We start from the raw sequence: 21,286 nt of genomic DNA on the forward strand, positions 1-21,286 counted from the left end.
ATTAAAACTATTTAAAGAGTCTGCATCCATTGCTTTTGAAGGAAGTGAACTCTTTAAACTCACAAGCCTTTCAGAGAAGAAAGAAATTTTCCTCATCTCTGTTTTAAATGGGTGCCCCTTTGTTTTTAAACTATGACCGCTAGTTCTAGTTTATCCCACAGGAGAGAATCCTTGATGTCCTTTTGATATCCACCTGGTGAAGTCTCTTTGGGATCTTATTCGTTTCAATTAAGTCACCTCTAACTCTTCCAAATTCTGAAGCATACGGACCTAGCTTGTCTAGCCTTTTCTCATAAATCAATCCAATCATTCCAGGTATTAGTCCAGTAAACCTTCTCTGAACTGCTTCCAATGCATTAACATCTTTCACACAGGTTTGTATGTGAAATGAACTGCCAGAGAAAGTGGTAGATGCTGGTACATTTAGAAGACATTTAAACATGAATAGAAAAGTTTTAGAGGAATATGGGCCAAACGCAGGCAAATGGGACTAGTTAGTTTGGGAAACTTGGTTAGCATGGACGAGTTGGACTGAAGGGTCTGTTTCTGAACTGTATGACTCTATCCTTCCGTAAGTATGGTGGCCAGTTATGTATAGAGTGCTCCAGACATGGTCTCACCAATGTCCTGTGTTACTGAAGTATAACTGACTTATTCTTGCATTCAATTCCCCTTGCAATAAACCATTACATTCTATTCGCTTTCCTGACTACATGACATACATCTCTTGCTGCAGTGTCCCAGTAAGGTTCAGCACAAGCTGGAAGAACAACACCTCATTTTCCACTTGGGAACCCTGCAGCCCTCCGGACTCAATATTGGGGCCAGAGCTCTCCCACGTCCTAGCCCCCCCTCACACCTGGCCTTATTATCACATAGTCTGCCATTACACACTACAGTCTCTATTAAAAGTTATTCACTCTCCTAACCAGATCATTGTCCATTCCTATGTCTGCCCAACTGTTGTCTCTCATTGGAATCTACCCCCACCTATCTTTACCCCTCCCCCCACCCTACTGTCTGGAAATCAACCAATATTTTCCTAATTAGCATCAGTTCTGAAGAAGGGTGACCAGACCTGAAACGTTAACTCTGATTTATCTTCACAGATGCTATCGGACCTGCTGAGCTTTTCAAACAACTTCCATTTTTGTTTCTGATTTATAGCATCCACAGTTCTTTTTAGTTTTCACATGATGAATTTGCGTGCTTTTCTTCTGTGATTCATGCACCAGGGCACCCAGGTCTCTCTGTATCTCAGAGTTCTGCAACCTACATCTATTTACTAAAGCAATTTTCACATCTTGATGTTCATCATCCTCATTGACCACAATCACATTCAGAGTAAAGCTGCCTCATTAAATGTCACTTAAAATCATTCCTTTGTAGCTACTTCCTACTTTTAAAATAAGAATGGATACTGTTATTAAGCCAAAAAAATTCTTCTGAGTAATGTGGTATATAAATTTCCTTGGCAATGTGATGACAGGTATGTAGGCTGTAAGTCCCATAAACTGGCAGATCATATCAAGCAGCATATTCCTTTGGCTGAACATAGCAAGCAAGTTACTAACTATATCCAAAGGCCCATGCTTGAAAAACACAGATCACATCTTTTAACACGAGATGTAATTCTGCAATGGGACATTTGCTGAATAATCCTGAGTATGCAAAGTATTATACTGACAACCAATTTAGGATTGATAGTCAGGCTTGCAGAGTGGTGTACTTGCAAATGTTAGAAGCTATGCACATTATTACACAGGGCCCTGCTCTTTGCAAACGGAAAGAACATGTACTCACACTGTACCTGTTACAACTCAATAACGCAAGTGATAACCATTTGCCACTTCAATTTTCCTCAGAGCAATCCATTGACCAATCCAAGTCAACCGGTCTGGTTTAAAATTTAAGGAAAGCGTGGCAGTTAACTGTCAATCAGTATTATTAGGTGCATTTTCCATGACAATGAATTTACCAATCAGACTCCACCTCACTAAAAGCCTAACTGTCAACCCTAAATTGACTGCCAGCATAATACTTTGTGTACACAAGGTTATTTAAAAAATGTCCAATTGCAGAATCACACCTCATGTTAAACACTGTGGTGTGTGTTTTGCCAACCATTTGACAGTCTGCTCTAATGTAATATAAATGTTGGTTTTCTCTTGAATTGATATTCTTTCGAATTGTCCTGATTGCTACAAAACGAAAACCTTTGACATTATGTATCTTTTTCCAGCAATGCTGAAATCCTGATATTTTAATTCTGTGGTTTTAACATTCCATCACCCGTAATATAGTACACAAAAATTTACTCCAGTAAAAAGAGTGTGCACTCACATATATTTTATCATCTCCCATTTTTTCTTGTCAAACATAAGCACTTTAAATGAGCGTTGTAGTCACAATCTGTACTACATTGCAGTATGAGGCACATGTTTTGCCATGACATAATTGAAAAACTGACTCACTGTAATGCTAATAATCTAAGAATGAATGATTTGCTTGTCCTTAAATACTGGGAAATACTAACAGGCCACTTCTTTTTAACCTGCTGCTACTGATTTCTTCCAATGAATATTATTTTGATGCAGAATTTCATGTACCTTGAGTTCCTTCCATAATTTTCGTTATCCAGCTTCATGTATCATGTACAATGAATCAACAACAGCAACTTAGCCTTTAACATGAAACTTCTCTGAAAGGTAACACATCAGGAGAATTCATGGAACCAAATTTGAAATGGAGCTAAGTAAGAAGAGTTTAGGGGAGGTGCCCCAGAAGCTTCATCTTATAAGGAAGTTTAAAGGAAGGAAAAGAGGAAGAGAGGTAGAGAGGTTTATGAAGGGAATTTCTGGAGTTTAGGATCTTAGCGGATCGCCAACAATAAAGGACTCATTAAAGTTGTGAATGCTCAAACATCTGGAGTTTATGGAGCACGGCTATCTAGGCGATTGTAGAGCTGAGGAAGTTAGCAGAAATAGAGAGAGGCCAGTGATCAGTCAGCATCTGAAAGCAATCAGCAGGTTAGCCGTTCTTGGGTGCAACACTTCATCTCCTTCTCAGATTTCCAGTAATCGCAGTTTACTAATGTCTGCTTTATACCGTTCATTTTTAAAGTGGGGCTGTTCCTAAAGACCTAGAGAGTCAAGTGTTTTCACATTATTGCCACAAATGCACAAAGTGAGATGCAACTCTTTGTGGAACTTTTTTGTAACATGGCTGTAGATAACAAAAATGCCAAATGTAGTTGTGGATGATGATGTTAACAGTGTCAAAGTATTACATCATCAGGAAGGCTACTCACCAAACCATATTTTACAGCTCAAATGTGTAAGATACCAGATGTGAAAACAATGGCAGTATATTTCGGATTTTCATCTTTCCTTCTCATGTCATTTTTTTTCAATTAGGTGTTTAACATTTTGTTTAGCTTAGCCTAAGTTTTTATTTATTTGTATAACTTCCTCTCCCCATTACAGCCTATTTCCAGTAGGATGTGCATCCAGCAATAGCACTGTTTAAATGACTCAACCGCCGTGCTCTTCCCCCTTCTTCCCTCTTCAGGAGGGGCAGGGAAGAAACCCATAACCATTTACCTCCTCTGCATTTGGTACCTTTCAGGAACTCACATAAGCTGAGTTGCACAGCAAAATGCCACATCAATCAAGGCCAGATATACAGCCAGTGGAAAGTACTGGACTAGCTAACAGAATGATGGAATGAAATGCTGAAAGGACAGTGTATGGTCACACTGGCTAGTACACCAGTCCAAGAAATTGGTATTTGGGCAGTTGCAAGTCCCTTTGACCAGTGTTAGCATTGGGCTCATGCTGTCATGATTTTCAGTGACAAAACGGAGACTGGGATGTTAGAAGTGCAACCACAACTCTCCAATGTCAAAAGAACGAGATGGGCAGAGGGAAATTGCTTTAAGTCGAAATGATTTATTTGTGCTTCTATGAGGACAAACTATTCATTACATTTATTGCTTCTTTTAATTTCTATTGTTTTTCAGATTTCACCGGTGCCGCGGTAAGTGGATACCATGTTATTTCATGTAATGTCGTCTGGTGAACAGAGCAGTGAGATACAGGCTACCAATTTAACATCTAATATCTGTGTCAAGGAAGTTTGGTCTATGTGTGCAATGTAAAACAGGTCTCGAAACATGAACAACTATTGTCATAAGAAAAATCAGTGGCTTATGGAGAATTCCGCTTGCTATTGACATGGGATTTATCTTCAGGTAGAAGTAGCAAAAGGCCCTAGATTCACTGTGTACCTTTTCTTTGGCCTTGAACAATCCTGCTTTTTGAAGCCTCTTCACATTGTTGGACATCTCTCCCCATATCGCTGCCAAATGCCATTCTGCATCATAGTAGGTACTTTGGATCCCTGTCTTCCATTTGACAGCCTCCATCTCATAGATCAGGAACTTGCTATTGGGAATTAGAGCAAATGCAGATTTACTTGTTTTACTTCCCCATAATACAAAACCTTTGTGCCGTCTGTACAATATGATACGTAATTTCTGATGTACCTATGGTAGAAAATAAGGCTCTTTGGGATACCAAAGACAATGAGATTCAGCACATCTATGTACAGGTAGTGTAAACTAAGCAGTGCATAATAAGTGTGCACAAATTCTAAATAGCAGGAAACAATACATTATTTATAAAAGAAATTGCAAAATCTAATCATGATATTTTGAATAGAGGAAAATATACTACTTTATATATTGTATATACAGACAAATGCAATTGCTTGTATATGAATACAAACAATACAGTGCCTTGTATATATTACATATACAGAGATAGAATACATGTGTGACATAGCAATATATTAAATACCTGGTCTATATGAAGAAAAGAGGATACAGTATGTGGCATTTTACTCAAATAGTTCTTTCATCGAGTGCACCCAATACTTCCATGGCAAAATGCCTCTTGTTGTTTTAAAGTTAGAGTTGTTCAGGTAACCATTTGGTTACCATTAGTTAAGTAAGGACTGGAATTGTGCTGGGCTGTGTTCAGTCAATGTCTAATGCCACATAAGAGGAATGTTTGAGGCTTGTCTTTTATTTTACAATAAATATGCCCCTGAAATTAGCCTTATAATGCTGTTTTTACTTTTAATATGTAGTATTAAGATTCTTTGACCTATATATAGATGTAAGAATTTGCCTAAGTGTTAGGCTTTAGTGAGACATATTAGGTTTCGTGAGTAGAACAGGTTTTGGCTTTATTCATGACATAGTTAATACTCTCGCCATTTAAAAGCCAGTCTCTTTTCAGCATGATGTTCTGAATAGGGTCACCGCCAGGAGAGGAATGCACTCAGCCTTGGTTGTAAAGCTGTACTGAATTTTCATTTTAAAGCAATATGTTGAGAATAATGGATAAACTGGGAGCACCTACATGTCAATGTCTAAATCGGAATTGCATCACAGAACCCAGGAGGGGAGCACAAACTCTTACGACCACATGAAAATCTGCAAGATTAGATTACAGGTATAAACACTCATTTTTATGCACCAACTCTTTTTATTCCATAGTTGAAGACATATTTATTAATTTTCTCCTGTCACTGGCCCTCTGTCTCTCTGACCCATCCAACTACCAATGAGGTAGGGAGACAAGTTGCTGCTGTATTTTTCCAATGCTATCCTATAAGCAGACATTATAGGATACAGTAACCTCCCTCCATCCCCCACCGTCCCCCAACCTGAAGAGAGAACCTTATTCCAGTTCTCCCTTTGGCCTAGAGGAGATGCATCAGGTTACTGTTGTACACCTTTCCCTTGACAACATGGCCAACATAGGAACTCACAAAGTTCAGAATTGTGAATGTAAATTCACATCTTGCAAGGCCAATGACCCAACACAAGTGGTTATAATATTCTTCCAGCTGTGTCATTGCTTCAATAAGGAATTCTATGCAGATTTGTGATCATAAACTATGCTAGAAGCAGCTCTAGTGCTGTCATCAACAGAAAACAACAAATGCTGGAGATCACAGCAGGTCACACGGCATCCATGGAGAGAGTAAGATCATGTTTTGAGTCTAGATAACTCTTCATCAGAGCTGAAATGAAGTTTTCAGTACAGATTCCAGCATCTGCAGTAATTTACTCCTACACCCTATCGTCAACAGTCTGTGTGCACCACGTATCTGATCCATGATGACATTCACACACAAATTAAGCAACTGTGTGATGCCATCAGTGCAGGTTTATTGAAAAATAATTGCAGTTAATTGCTATAGGATTTTTCTGACATTACTTGTGATGAACTGAGAGATGCCTAAATTATTCACAGTGACTGAAGTCATAGTGTGACCATTAATTTCACTCATGAAGCTATGAATCAGAATGGAAATTTTCACCAAACATATGAGTCTCTGCATATTGCATGAAATTTCCTCCATTTGTCATTGTAGCAGAATAAGAAACACATCTCTTGTGCAGTTTATAGTTCAGGATTTACAACAAGCAGAGGAAATGCCCCTATGCCATCCCTTGCTCATTATGAAGAACTGTTTATAAGCTACAGAACAAATATTGAATGTGATTCTGACTCATACACCAGGCATTTCCAGTATAGAGCATTTTCTTAAGTTTTAATTTTGCATAATTGACCCACGTGTCTATGTTGGGGAAAGTATAAAGCATCCCCAGCAAGCAAGACTCAAAATTCAGTAATTGCCTCGATGCTGTTTCGGAAAAGCTAACTGTTCAGCAATAAATGCTCGAAGCATTTTAGTTTTAGTTCTGTAAGTGAGTACATTTTGTGCATGAGTTAAATTCTCCCCCTACGTGTCACACAATGATCCAGGCAGATTAGTTGGAAAGGTTTAAATAATTGCTAAAGGGTGCCAAACCAAAATAGGTCTACAAAATGGAACTAGTGAAGGAACACAGCCATAAAATATTAACAATGGCAAAGGGGAAAGTCCTCCAACTCTTGCCAGCTGAAACCCTGCATGATATGGGGAATCATGAGCCAGGAATTGTCTCCACGCTGTCTGGTAAGTAATTGTTATCGTGTTTTTACCTTTAATAATATTGAGTTATTTTAACAAATGCAATGAATTCAGAACAGAACAATATATTACTTACATAAATAGCTATATATTACTGAGTGAAGCGAAATTTGACTATTTGTGAGGACTTGAAGTTCTGAAAGCAGAGTGACACTAACGTACTGAAATTCTCCTCTCCACAGAGACATCAGGACTCTCTGCCTCAGCCACAAGTCAAAATTCGCCCCCAAATTCAGAGGCTCCTGCCCAGCCAACAACATCTGCCTCAACAACAGCTTCTGCATCTCCCACTGCTCAAGTTGTGCTCACCAGCACAGCTCCTATTTCACCTTCATCACAGTCATTAGTTAGATCTCCCGCACATGAAAATGTTGAAAATGACATAGAAGAGTTAGCACTGCCAGTGGAGGATGGTGAATTGGACAGATCCATGGCTGATTGCAGCAGTCATAAAGAGGAATCACCTAGACGTGAAAATGTGGAGACAGATATTGGTGGGCAAGCCTTCAAGGCAAAAGTATTGGTGCATCAACAGGATATTCACCAGGCAGTGAAGCACTTCCACAAATCTGTAGATCAAAGATTAGAAGAAATTCAAGGCTCTCTCTTTGATATTAATGAAGTCTTGGACGCAAGAATGGGTGCTGTGCAGACCTGCATGGTCACTCATGGGGTGACTGACTTGGTATCTGTACTGAAGGAAGGGTTGGTAGATCTCAAAGAAGGATTGCAGTCAGCTATCAGGGAAGGCTTTTCAGAGCTTAGGGATGCCATGAAAACTGGCTTCAACCAGCTGGATGGTCGCCTGGAGCACATGGAAAGCACGCTGGAACAAACCTTTGGGCATCCAAGAGAAAACGATGGTACTCATGCCAGTAATTTGTCTTTGTTAGTGACAAGCTCAAGTACTATAACCACAGAAACCTATCAAGTAGACATTGGGCCTGCCTTACAGATGTGTCAAGAGATCACTTGCCATGATGCACAGACATCAGCTAGTGCCTCTTCTGTCTCCATTATCCATGCTCCACAAATTGATGTGTCTCTTTCTTCCACTGATATTGCTCTGATGGGGGCACAGTCCACCAGCAGTGGACACTCACTAAAAAGATGCTGTAAAGTTACACTGGAAAAACTACCGCAGTACAAACATTAGGCACGCACATTTCATCAATTTGTAAATAAAAAATGTCATTTAATTTCTTGTATTTGCTTCAGTTATTTGTAACTTCTCTAAAACTTGAATAGTACCACATGTATAGTGAATGAAATGTATGAAAGTGTTTCTCTCTTGTGCAGGTTATTTGAATATTGAGTTCAAATTTATATGATTGCAGTGCTATGTGTTAATTCAAAATGACTCAAGATAAATACAGATGTCTTTTATAAGCATCAATGTTATTTCTGTAAACAGCACAAACAAGGCAGTTTGTCACTTCTTCATGTGAAGTAGTTTCTAAGCCAGGTGCCAAGACAATCACCCTTTGGGGTAGGCTGTTCAAGATCCCTGACCTCTGCTTGCATTGTGTACATTTGCTGCTCATCAAATTGAACATCGTCCTTACTGTGAGATTGAATAACACACGGCCTGCTGCAATGATTTGATCCTCTGGCTGACAGAATGAGATACCTCCATCTTCACTCCATCAAGCACATCAAATCAGTTGTGGGACATCCCTCCCTACTCCTGGAACACTGAAGACTCTTTCTACTTTTTTTCTATAGGCTTTACAGCAACTCCTTGCTTACCCAACAGCCAAACTTGCACATTGTTGCTCTCCTCAATCAATGCTGCTACACACAAATTGTGTAAAATACGGGGAGTGCATATTGCTACAGGGAATTTTGCAGTCATCTACAAGATGAAATGCTGTTTCCCTCAAAGCTCCACATATTTAGGCAGTGGAATTCCTCCCGGTTGATGCAGATAAGAACATTATCAGGGATACCCAGATTGTGTGAAACCAAACACAATTCGAACTTAAAACCTGAAACACTGCAGAATTCAACTGCCTTTGGAATTGTTCTCTCTTGGACAAATTAACAAATAATGAAGAATGCACCTTGAATGCCTCAATCAACATGTTACTGGCCTCTGGACAATCTCTGCTAGAAGCTTGGATGGCCAAAGGAAATTCAAGGTACGTGTGACTTTGAAAGCAGCAGTTAGAGTAATGGGATTGGCTGGAAGGTGCCCAAATATGGAGCAATCAAATCCCAGATCTCTATATTACCCTTTAGCTCTTATGTGCTTTCATGCAACACTTTTCCAAGCCCTTGTCCTGTAACTACCTGCATGTGTACGTACCTAGATCGGTTCCCTTACTCCTCATGCTTTCCCATCATAGAACCTGTCGTATTTCATTCTGCACTTCTGAGGGGACAAATAGTAGGATAATACAAATGTGAGAATTGTGGACAACAACATTAAGACATGGGTAGAGATTTTGTTGATTTCCTTTATGTTATATCCAAATAATTTAATTCTTTTGATGGAAGACTAATCTGTGGAGGTTGTCACATAAATTCACACATTGATCCAATTTGCTCCAGATTTATTGAACTAATGAAAACAATATGTTGTCATTCTCTTCTTCTCAAATAAATGTAATGCAGTTGGTGGAAATAATACATATTTCCAGATAAAATCCAAATGAAGTTTTCTGCTTTGATAAGAAAAGCTGAAATGCAGAATATGTCTTAAATGGTGAGCGATTGAGAAGTTTAGATGTCCAAAAGGACTTAGTTGAATGTGTTCATAAATCAGTGAAAGCCAACATGTAGGTGCAGCAAACAACGATGAAGGCAAGTGGTATGTTGACCTGATGGCACTGTACCTCCAGTGTTGGAAACAGTTTCATCTTTTTACTTAAGAAAGGACATACCCTACACGGGGAGAGCAATGAAGATTCACCAGACTGATTCCTGGGATGATAGGATCATCCCATGAAGACAGATTGAGCAGCCTGGGCCTATGTTCCTTGGATAGTAAAATGAGAGATCATCTTATTGAAGCATGCAAATTTTTTTACCGAACCTGACCAGATAGATGCAGGAAGTATGTTTCCCCTGGCTGGAGGCTCAAGAACTAGGGAACCTGTTTCAGAATGAGAGATAGGTCATTCAGCACTGGGATGCAGAGGAATTTCTTCTCTCAGGGACCACTGAACCTTTGGGATTCTCTACCCCAGAGGCATGTGAATACTTAATCATTAGGTACATTCAAGACTCAGACTGATAGTTTTCAAGATATTAAAAATATCATTGGATATGGGGATAGTGAGGAAAAATGGTTTTGAGGTAAAAGATCTGCCATGATCAAGTTGAATGGTAGACCTTGATGGGCCAAATATCATACTCCTGCTCCTCTTTCTTACATTCCTAAGTTCTGCGTTAACAAGGAACAGAAAATTCACTAAAGAATGGTAAAGGAATTGGCTTCAATTGATCAAATCAAGGGGGATTTGTGTCAAAATGTATTTAACATGCAAGTTTTGGCCAGTGACAAAGCAAACAAATGATAGAGTATACTAACATCTAGATATGTGCACATCTCTTAATTGCTATACTTGTGGATCAGATCTTGAATTAAAGTTTATTTATTATATGTCTTATTTTACTTTTCATCACACAAAAATACAGCCTAATAAATGGCAGTTCTTGAAACTGTGGAAGTGTTTCAATTCTGAATGGTTAAAAATATTTTACAAAAGTGCCTGTATTAATCTATTGTCTTTTAATTTCTGAAAAACAATCAGAAGTCACTCCAACCACATTTAAGCGATCTGTGTTTAACTGAGTGTCACGGCTCTAAATGAAGTTCATTGTGCAGCTTGAACTCTGTTCTCCATTGCCATGAGTCCAGAGTACAAAAATGCCCACTTAATGGCACAAAACTGAATCTTGTTTACAAAGGCCACAAAGATGGTTAACTTGGGAGATTAAAATACCCTAAAGGTCATTCGAGTTCTGTGAAATCAAGGTGGAGTTTTAGCTTTCATTTGAATACATTAAATTTACCTGCGACCGCTCAAGGCCAAAGGTGAAAAATACTTTCACATTTTTCTTATTTGTTACTTTTACTTTGAGTTAGAGCATCTGTACCTTTTGGTTTTTGTCAGTATTTTATCTGTTTGTGATCACAAAACCTCTAGACCATAGTTAGCTCAGTCAACTGGTTTGCAATGTAGAGTAACCTCAACACTGGCTGAGATTACCATGAAGAACTTACCTTCTCAACCTCTCTCCTTACCTTGTCTGAGGTATGGTGACTACCACAGTCATCTGCCTCCAATGAGAGAACAGCCGCTTGGTTTGATAAGAACATGGTAACTTCACCTTAAACAAAGAGAAAAGATTAACAGAATTACGTGTTGCCATTGCAAATGCCAAACTACTGTTTTCTAGAGCAATCTTCAGAACTGGGGGAGGGGGGGAATTAGTTTGACGTCTTTATAATCAAATAATGAATCAGATTGTAAATTTGTCTTTGTCATTCAATGCTGGAGAGGCAACAATTATTAGATTAACTAGCCATTAATTCACAATGGATGCAGACAGTTATACATTTTGTGTTTATTCATGATGAAAAAATCTTTGACAAAGTTTATTTTAAGGAGCTCAATTCTTCTTTCCTTGCATTGATTTGATTACAAAATCCAACCATACCCGATATAGGCTCAAACTACTTATATCTTTTTGACTCAGAAGCAGCCACATCAATATTATGTGCATTCAGCATTCTGTGCATTCTTAATTCTGAATATTGTGAGCTGTCTGACATTGTTTGAGTCAGCTTCAAAATATAATAAACCTTTTTTGAACCTTCCGTTAATTTAGTCTCCAATGCCACCAACTAAAATTGGCAAGGAGGATCTGAAGGAGACGATGGGAAAACTGATTGTTCTCTTCCATAACATCAACAGAAATTGCTGGAAAAGCTCAGCAAGTCTGGCAGCATCTGTTGACAGAAATCAAAGTTAGCATTTCAGGTCAAGTGACCCTTCGTCAGAACTCCCTACCCCATTTCCCTTGCAAAATACTTAATTCACTATCTGGGCATTCTAGCTAATGATATAGTTAAGATTACCACAGTATTTGATGAAAAGCAAACTTTTTTTCATTCACATTAATCCTGGAACAGAACTGTACAGTTTTAAAAGGAAGCGAAAAGGGGTTTCCTGCTTCTTCTCACCCTTTTTCCCTCAGGTTCTGTTTTCATTCAAACTGGCAGATCAATTACATTTTCTGTGCATTTTTAGAAAGTTTTGAACAATCCAGTACCTCCTATCAGCACCATCTTAATTGGGAGATATTAGGATACTGCAAATCAACTGAGCAACTAGTTGAAACACCTGGGCTAATGCTGTGGGAACATGGGGTTGAAATCCCACTGTGGCAGATGACAGAATTTCAATTCAGTAAACAAGTTTAGAATTATAAAGCTAATCCCTGTAAGATATGACCATGAAACTATCAGGCGTTGTTATAAAACTGAAAACCTGGTTCATTAATGTCCACTCAGATGACTAACTGTGTGGAGTTTGCACATTGTCCCTGTGTCTGTATGTGTTTCCTCCAGGTACTCCAGTTTCCTCTCAAAATCCAAAGATGTGCAGGCTAGGTGAATTGGCCGTGCTAATATTTTTTCCACAAATTCCATAGAATCCCTAAAATGTGAAAACAGGTCCTTTGGCCCAACAAGTCCACATCGACCCTCAGAGCATCCCACCCATGCCCCTAATCTACACATCTCTGAACACTATGAGCAATTTAGCATGGCCAATCCACCTAGCCTGCATATCTTTGGACTAGGGAAGAAAACCAGAGCACCCAGAGAAAACCCACTTAGACACGAGGAGAGTGTGCAAACCCCACACAGACAGTGACCCAAGGGTGGAATTGAACCCGGGTTCCTGGGACTGTGAGGCAGCAGTGCTAACCACTGAGCCACTGTACCGCCCCACAATGTTCAGGGATGTGTAGATAAGGTGGGTTATAGGGGATGAATCTGTGTGGGATACTCTGAGGGTTGGTGTGGACTTGTTAGGCCACATGGCCTGTTTCCACCCTGTAGGGCTTTTATGCTTCTATAAAAGAAATCTGCCATCCTTACCTGGTCTGGCCTACAGGTGTATCTCGACCCATAGCAAGGTGATTAACTCTTAACTTCTCTCTGAAATTGCCTTGCCAGCCATTCAGTCTGAGGACAGTCAATGATAGGAAACAAATGCTGGCCTTATCAATGACTTGGCCATCTAATGATAGAATAATATGATAATAGAGCTAGCATCACACCCGTCATCTTGTAGATTTTTTCATTGTCTAACGTTATAGTTTCAAGTAAAAAGAAGAGTCGCTATCTATTTTTATATGTCATTTATATTTCTAGAAGAGTAGGGATTGTCATTTCCAGGTTTGTAGTAATTGAGAATGATGAAGGTGATATTTAATGGGAACACTTCCACTCATTTACCATGATGTTTATGTCATACTTCTGGACTTCAATAGCAATGCTACTGAAGTCATGACAGGATGATGAACTGTGGAGAGTGTATTGCAATGAGGGGAATGTTTCCTCTTTGGCAAGTGTGTAGCAACATTATAAACACATTTGTAAAGAATACATTTACATTTTTACTACTGTGCATTAAGTAAGCTGTCTCCAGTTCTGTGATAAAGAGTCATAAAATATTAAGTCACACATTTTTGTGAATTGTATTTTTCCACAAGTGTAATTGAATTGCTTAATCATAACATCTTTCTTGCATTACTCCCTATTTCAGTTAGGCTCAGCCTTGGATACAATGCAAGACTCGAATCCAGATTGATCCTAGGTACAGGGTAACCGATTAAGACTTTCAAAGCCAAAAAAATATAAACAGCTTGTAGCTTGAGGTTCAATAATTGCAATATTGTTAAGTATACACAGTCACTGCACTGTGTAACACTCAGAGCAAAAGCAAGAAATTCTGTGTTTTAATTATTTCTAGCCAAGCATCACATAGCTCTTTCCCTTGATGCGATTTATAGTTCTCAGTTTCCTGTCAGATTCCATTCTCTTAATGTTGGAGAAATAAAGAGCCCTTTGGCACGTTATTATATGTTGAAAGGAACAGCTGCCTGTAACTCAACATGATACATGGTACACTACAGTGTGTTTCTGGCAACAGCACGGCAGCAGTGAGTGGAGGACAGCCGCTCTAAACAAATTTACCTTTTTAGGGAAGACTGCAGGTGGTAATCAGCAGGAGGTTTCCTTGCCCATGTTTAACCTGATGCCATGCTATTTCATGGATTCAGAATCAATGTTGAAGACTCCCAAGGTAACTCCTTCCTGATTGCAAATTGCTGGTCTGTCAATTCTGTTGGTGGGACAGGACATAGACAGGATGGTGAGGGATGTGTCAGGAACATTGTCTGTAAGGTATGGTTTGGCAGATTTTTACTTGACTAGTCTGGAAGATAACTCTCATAATTTTGACACAGTCCCATAGCTATTAGTCAGATGGACTTTGCTGGGTTGTCAGGGTTGCCTGTGTTTGTTCTCAGTGCTGAGGGGTCGCTCTGTGTGGAATCAAACTCATAGATCTAAAACCATCGCAAACTCTGTTTCTTAACCACTGACTATACCTCTTTCCTTGGAAATTATCTGAAGCAGAACCAAGTGTTTGCAATGTTGCTTTTGTGCTCCTGAGATGCTGCTTGGCATAGGTGGCGTCACGGATGCTTGGCCTACTATGTTCATCTAGCTCCACACTTTGTTATCTTAGTTTGCAATGTTGCTGTTGGGTTTGACCCTGAGATAAGCTTTCAACTACTGAAATGTCCTGGGCCAGCACTGAGCCTCTGCCAGTACCTTCCAGACCCACAATCTCTAGCATCTGGACGCATGGGGACACCACCACTTGCAAGTTCTCCTCCAAGCTACACACTATCCTGTCTCAGATCTTTATTATCATTCCTTCAATGTTGATGGGTCAAAAACCTAGAATTCCCCTACAGATTTGTAGCTGCACCTGCACCAAGGGAATTGCAGTTGTTCAAGATGGAGACTCACAGCCTCCTTTTTAAGGTTTATTAGGAATGGGCGATCGTATTTCCAATGGGTGTTCACAAAGCTGGAAGATTTTAACCAGAGATAATGGGAACTGCAGATGCTGGAGAATCCAGATTAACAAAGTATGGGGCTGGATGAACACAGTAGGCCAAGCATCCGTGACACCACCTATGCCCTCCACTTCCTCCAGAACTTCCAATTCCCTGGTCCCCAGCAGCTCATTTTCACCATGGATGTCCAGTCCCTGTACACCTGCATTCCCCATGCAGATGGCCTTAAGGCCCTCCGCTTCTTCCTGTCCAGCAGACCCAACCAGTCCCCGTCCACCGACATCCTCATCCGCCTAGCCGAACTTGGCCTCACCCTCAACAACTTCTCTTTTGATTGCTCCCACTTCCTACAGACTAAGGGGGTGGCCATGGGTACCCACATGGCCCCAAGCTATGCCTGCCTCTTTGTAGGTTATGTGGAACAGTCCCTCTTTCGCACCTACACTGGCCCAAAACCCCACCTCTTCCTCCATTACATTGATGACTGTATTGGCGCCACCTCTGGCTCCCAAGAGGAGCTCGAACAGTTCATCCATTTCACCAACACCTTCCACCCCAACCTCAATTTCACCTGGACCATCTCCAACACATCCCTTACCTTCCTGGACCTTTCTGTCTCCATCTCAGGCAACCACCTACAAACCGATGTCCATGTCAAGCCCACCAACTCCCACAGCCACCTGGAATACACCTCCACCCACCCACCCTCCTGCAAAAATTCCATCCCCTGTTCTCAATTCCTTCGCCTCTGCCACATCTGCTCCCAGGATGAGGCATTCCACTCCCACATATCCCAAATGTCCTCGTTCTTCAAGGGCCGCAACCTCCCCACCGCAGTGGTTGAGAACACCCTCAATCAGGTCTCCCGCATTTCCCGCACCTCATCCCTCACACCCCACCCTCGCAATAACCGCCAAAAGAGAATCCCCCTAGTCTTCACACACCACCCCACCAACCTCCGGATTCAACGCACCATCCTCCGACTTCCACCATCTACAATCCGACCCCACCACTAGAGACATTTTTCCCATCCCACCCTTGTCTGCCTTCTGGAGAGACCACTCTCTCCGCAACTCCCTTGTCCGCTCCACACTCCCCTCCAACCCCACCACACCTGGCACCTTCCCCTGCAACCTCAGGAAGTGCTACACTTGCCCCCACACCTCTTCCCTCACCCCCATCCCAGGCCCCAAGATGACTTTCCACATCACGTCGATGTTCACCTGCACATCCGCCAATGTGGTATACTGCATCCGATGTACATGGTGTGGCATCCGCTACATTGGGGAAACCAAGCAGAGCCTTGGGGACCGCTTTGCAAGACACCTATAGTCAGTTCACAGTAAACAACTGCACCTCCCAGTCGCGAACCATTTCAACTCCCCTCCCATTCCTTAGACGACATGTCCATCCTGGCCACCTGCAGTGCCATAATGGTGCCACCAGTAGGTTGCAGGAACAGCAACACGTATTCCGCTTGGGAACTCTGCAGCCCAATGGTATCAATGTGGCTTTCACCAGCTTCAAAATCTCCCTTCCCCTCACCGCATCCCAAAACCAGCCCAGCTCATCCCCGCCTGCCTAGCCTGTTCTTCCTCTCACCTATCCCCTCCTCCCACCTCAAGCACATCTCCATTTCCTACCTACTAACCTCATCCCACCCCCTTGACCTGTCCGTCCTCCCCGGACTGACCTATCCTCCCTACCTCCCCACTCAAACTCTCCTCTATCTTCTCCTCTGTCCATTTTCAGTCCGCCTCCCCCTCTCTCCCTATTTATTTCAGAATCCTCTCCCCACCTGCCTTTTCTGATGAAGGGTCGAGGCCTGAAACATCAGCTTTTGTCTCCTAAGATTTTAACCAGTTACTGTGCATTTCAGGCATCGAAGGCTAACAATCTATGTTAAATGGGCTAATATTGTAACAATGTCACTGAAAATACATTCCACGTGCTGCTCAGTTCCTGCCTTAAAAGTGACTGAGTGGGAAGTGGAATCCTACGTGAATCTTGGACACCATTTGTTAGTTTTTCAATTTGTAGCCAAGCCTTTGGAGCGGCATTGCATCTCACAGCACCAGGGACAGGGCCTTGATTCTGTCTGTGTGGAGTTTGCACACTCTCTTTGGGTCTGTGTGGGTTTCCTCTGGGTAGTCTAGTTTCCTCCCACAGCCCAAAGACGTGCAGCTGAGATACGCTCACTATGCTACAAGTGTCCACGGATGTGTAGGGTAGGTGGATTAGCCATGGGAAGTGCAGAGCTACAGAGATAGTGGAGGAAGGGTTGGTGTGGGCTTGGTGAAACAAATGGCCTGCTTCCACACTTTAGGGATGCTATAATGATTCTTTCAGTGGAAATCCGACCGTCATAGTCAAGATGGACATGAAGCTGGTTGAAAATTTACTTGTGTGCCAGTTATCTTTTACATAGAAAAATGGACAGAGTATACGAAGAGCACGTTGGTTTCACTTTTAATTGGCTTTGCACAGCCTAATAAGTGATCTTCAAAGAGACTGCTCTGTAAAAGTGCACTTCTGTTTTTCCTTGATACCTTTTCAGGGGCTCAAAAGGACCGTCTGCCTCACTGATACTGCTTTCGTACTGACCATCCCAAACATTAAAACTCTCCACACCCTCATAAACAGTCCGTTGTCTTTAAGGTCCAAAGTCATCGAGCTGCTGTTGTTTTTTTTTGCCAACTACAGCTCAGTCGCATAATGCCCAAACCTGAAAATTGTTAAAGCCTTCACATGGTGCCCTCTTAGTCAGGGAATTGTGGGCAAACCATCAATATTGTGCCCATTTTAGCCTTTGAAGGAAGATCTGAACCACCCCCTCAAACACTGCCAATCACCTGCCCATTGTGTAGTTCCTGTAAGCTGGTGGATCAACCTGAAAATATTCTGAAGATGATAAAATATCTTCAGAAACCTTTCTGATAAAATGATACTCTGGAATGTGAGAAATAAAACATGTACACATTTACAGTGGCCCATGCACAAATTTTGCCGTGTCGAATGTAGAAATTTATGTTTCTTCTTCCCCAAGTATTACAGCAGCTGAATTTGTCGAAATGCATTCCCAGTATTTGTTTTTTTCACCTCAGTGCAAAACTCAGAACTGCTTTAGTGCAAATCTAAATGGAGGTGCAGCAAGCCTGAATACTCTTTGATGCAAGATTAATGATGGTTTGAGCTAAATTACAGGTTCGTGTTCACTATCCAGGATTTGCCTCAGCCCAGTGCCTTTGTGGGTGGGTGAGATATTTTGGTCATGTACTAGCCTGATCAGTAAATCTAGTATACACAAACAAGGTACATCGCAACAAGCAGACTTGCAGTCTCAGGAGAGGTTTATCTCAGTGTTCCATCTTTAAACCATGCTGATGTGCCTTAGTACTATTCTTTGCTGGCACCAATGCCTTGGAAGTGTGTTTGAAACAGACCGATCATCAAAAGAATTAACGTTGCTTTGAAATTCTGACCTCTGCATCTTGCTCAGCCAATCAATCTAAACCAGAAAAGCCACCCTGTGCCTCCTGCACAAATTTATAGGACAGCAACTTTGTTTACCAGTTTAACCCTGCTTGCCAGTAGGCAAAGTCAAAAATCACACAACAGGTTGTAGTACAACAGGTTTATTTGAAAACACTTGCTTTCAGAGCTCTGCTCCTTCCTCAGGTGTAGTGTGGAAAAGGAGGTATACCAACATAGAATTTATAAGCAGAAAAGTAACAACCTTAAAAATGGCTCATTGACAGCTTCCTGTTGAATGTTTAACCAGTTAGAAATGCGATGCAGGTTTCTATTGATTAAAATTCAAATTCCAGAATTCCTTTCAAGTCATTGCCCAGAGATAATTAAAGATTTATCAGTATATGCAAGAGGCAACATCTTAGGTCAGACAATACATTTTAGGTGAGGCCTTGTTTAGAATCCGTCTGTATTTAACCTGGAGTCAGGCTGGTTTTATTTTGCACAAAATAGAATGTATCTGCAAAAACAGAAACATCTTGAATGAAATAATTTACCGCAATGATTTGTGTGTGTGTGTGGTGTTCAGTGAATTTACTTCCATTATCTGAATAGTGCTGTATGTGAAATCTAGGTAAACACAAAGAGTTCATAGAATTTCATTGAAAACACTTCCGATTGCAAGTCTACTCACTCTGCAAAGGCTTAAGAGAGATCCTTTTGGAGGGGCTCAACCTGATTAATTGTTGGCATGAATTCATGTCACAACATTTCCATAAGCAGAGCTTTATTTCTAATGAATTAAAATCGGAAAACTGCACTTTCAGCATGAAATTTGGCAGGAAATACTAACAAGCCTTGATAAATAGAACATGAAGCAGTTCCTTGAAGTACTCATTTAATGGAGGACGTTAGTGTGGTTGGGACTTATAAACACACTTGGCAATTCTTGGTGTTATGAAATGAATATCATTACAGATTTGTGTGTAACAAAAAAAATGTACAATTTTAGCCCTCTTTATTTTGAAGAGGAGCCAGTTTATTCTGACTTTGATGTGGGGAAGTGTCAAAGATTAAAAGAAAACCATCAGAAAGAAGATACTTAAACCTTTTGAAAGGTGCTTCAGCAGAGGCTGGGACACACCCATTCAATTCTTGCCACTCAGTATGGAAAGAACTAATTTGGGGAAAAGAATAAATCAGCAACTTGAGAAGGATAGAAATACAGAAATTCAAATAACTGTATTTCTCTCTGAGTAGTATACTTCAGCATCATTTACCAGAATAAGAATTCAAAATAGATTTCCATAGAATCTTGGGGATAGTTCTGAACATAAACTGCAAATCCATGTAGGATTATATGAATTTCCAGTGTGGAAGAATTGTGTTAACCATGCCGTTTGGGATGTTGCTGATTTGTTTTGTATGAGAGGAGGACTGCTGAATTGGATTTTGTTCTGTGTGTTTCTTGATTAAATCTGTCTTTACCACTGTTTCTCTGTTCTGCTTCCTGCTGTTCAGAGGATCTGATGTGAGGTAAGAACAAATTTGTCATCTTGCAGTCTCAACTGAGTCATTCACATTCATGTACTAGTTATTTCATTGGTAAAGATGCAAAAATGAAATCTGGAATAAAATGGTAAGATGACAATGAGATACATGAGTGCAATGGTGTGCTTTTGGTGATGCAGAATTCTAATAAACATGTGGTTGGTGAGGTACATAATGTAATAATGTGACCTTCTTGAGATGGTGCAGTAGTGAGATGATGATATACCACTTGCATTGTAATGGTGTAACATTAGTGAGAACGTGCAATATTGATGCTATGGAGTCAGATTTTATATATAAATCTCATTTATTTCCCTTGACCCCATGACTGCCTCCACATTGTGAAGACCTCTTGTATGATGTCAAGTCAGGAATAAGCTGATATGCCTTCCAAGTACATAACAATTGATGTTGTGGTTCTAAGCCCCATCATAAACTCATTTGTTCAGTAATTAGCCACTCTATCCCTGCTACAACCTGCAGTCATACTTATATCCCTTGCTGTAACTTTCAGTCATTAAATTGGTTCTCTTGGATCCATTGCCTTGATTGATAGCAATACCTTCAGCTATCTGAGATAGATACAATTTTGTAAAGCAAAGGTAATAAGAGATGAGGGCCAAGGGCAGGTGTTCGGAGCTAGGCCATTGATCACCCATGATCTCAATGAATTGTGAAACAGACTCAATGGGCTGTATGGCCTCCTCCTGTACCTTTGTTTCTATCTGAACCCTAGTTCTCAAACGCCTCTCCAACTTTTCCACATCTAATTTTCACCATGTTTAAGAATCTGTTTTGAAGCCCTGTTTTTATTAAGTCAAGGTTGCAATCATCTCACCCATTTCACACCATGACTGAGTTCCCTTATCACTGTTTTATTATTCATTTTTCTCTTAGCGCACCCTTTTAATAGGAGCATGAGTTGACTATACAGCTCATTGAGCCTGCTCCATCCATTCAGTATGATTATGGTTGATTATTCACTCTAATGATTTATTTTTCCAATACTATCCCCCATGTCTTTATGACATGTAATTTTTGCATCAAAAGTTTTGTATAAATGCAAGATAATGAAATAGAACATAGAACATAGAACAGTACAGCA

At 40.6% G+C, this 21,286-nt stretch overlaps 1 protein-coding gene across 4 annotated transcripts in view; it reads left to right on the plus strand.

The window, feature by feature from the left end:
• lhfpl4a (LHFPL tetraspan subfamily member 4a) overlaps nucleotides 1–21,286 on the plus strand; it is a 240,592-nt gene that overhangs the window by 144,882 nt on the left and 74,424 nt on the right. Inside the window, exons 3-4 of one of the 4 annotated variants that reach the window (XM_048548042.1) lie at nucleotides 4,022–4,038; nucleotides 7,233–7,451. In XM_048548042.1, the coding sequence (XP_048403999.1) occupies nucleotides 4,022–4,038; nucleotides 7,233–7,397 (182 nt within the window). In that variant the 3' untranslated portion in view covers nucleotides 7,398–7,451. Of the gene's footprint in view, nucleotides 1–4,021; nucleotides 4,039–7,232; nucleotides 8,585–20,151; nucleotides 20,167–21,286 lie in introns of those variants that run through there. The other 3 variants (XM_048548044.2, XM_059649790.1, XM_048548043.1) reach the window with 3 other exon arrangements.

This window comes from Stegostoma tigrinum, chromosome 11, assembly GCF_030684315.1.
Source record: "Stegostoma tigrinum isolate sSteTig4 chromosome 11, sSteTig4.hap1, whole genome shotgun sequence".
In the NCBI taxonomy this organism is placed as follows: domain Eukaryota; kingdom Metazoa; phylum Chordata; class Chondrichthyes; order Orectolobiformes; family Stegostomatidae; genus Stegostoma; species Stegostoma tigrinum.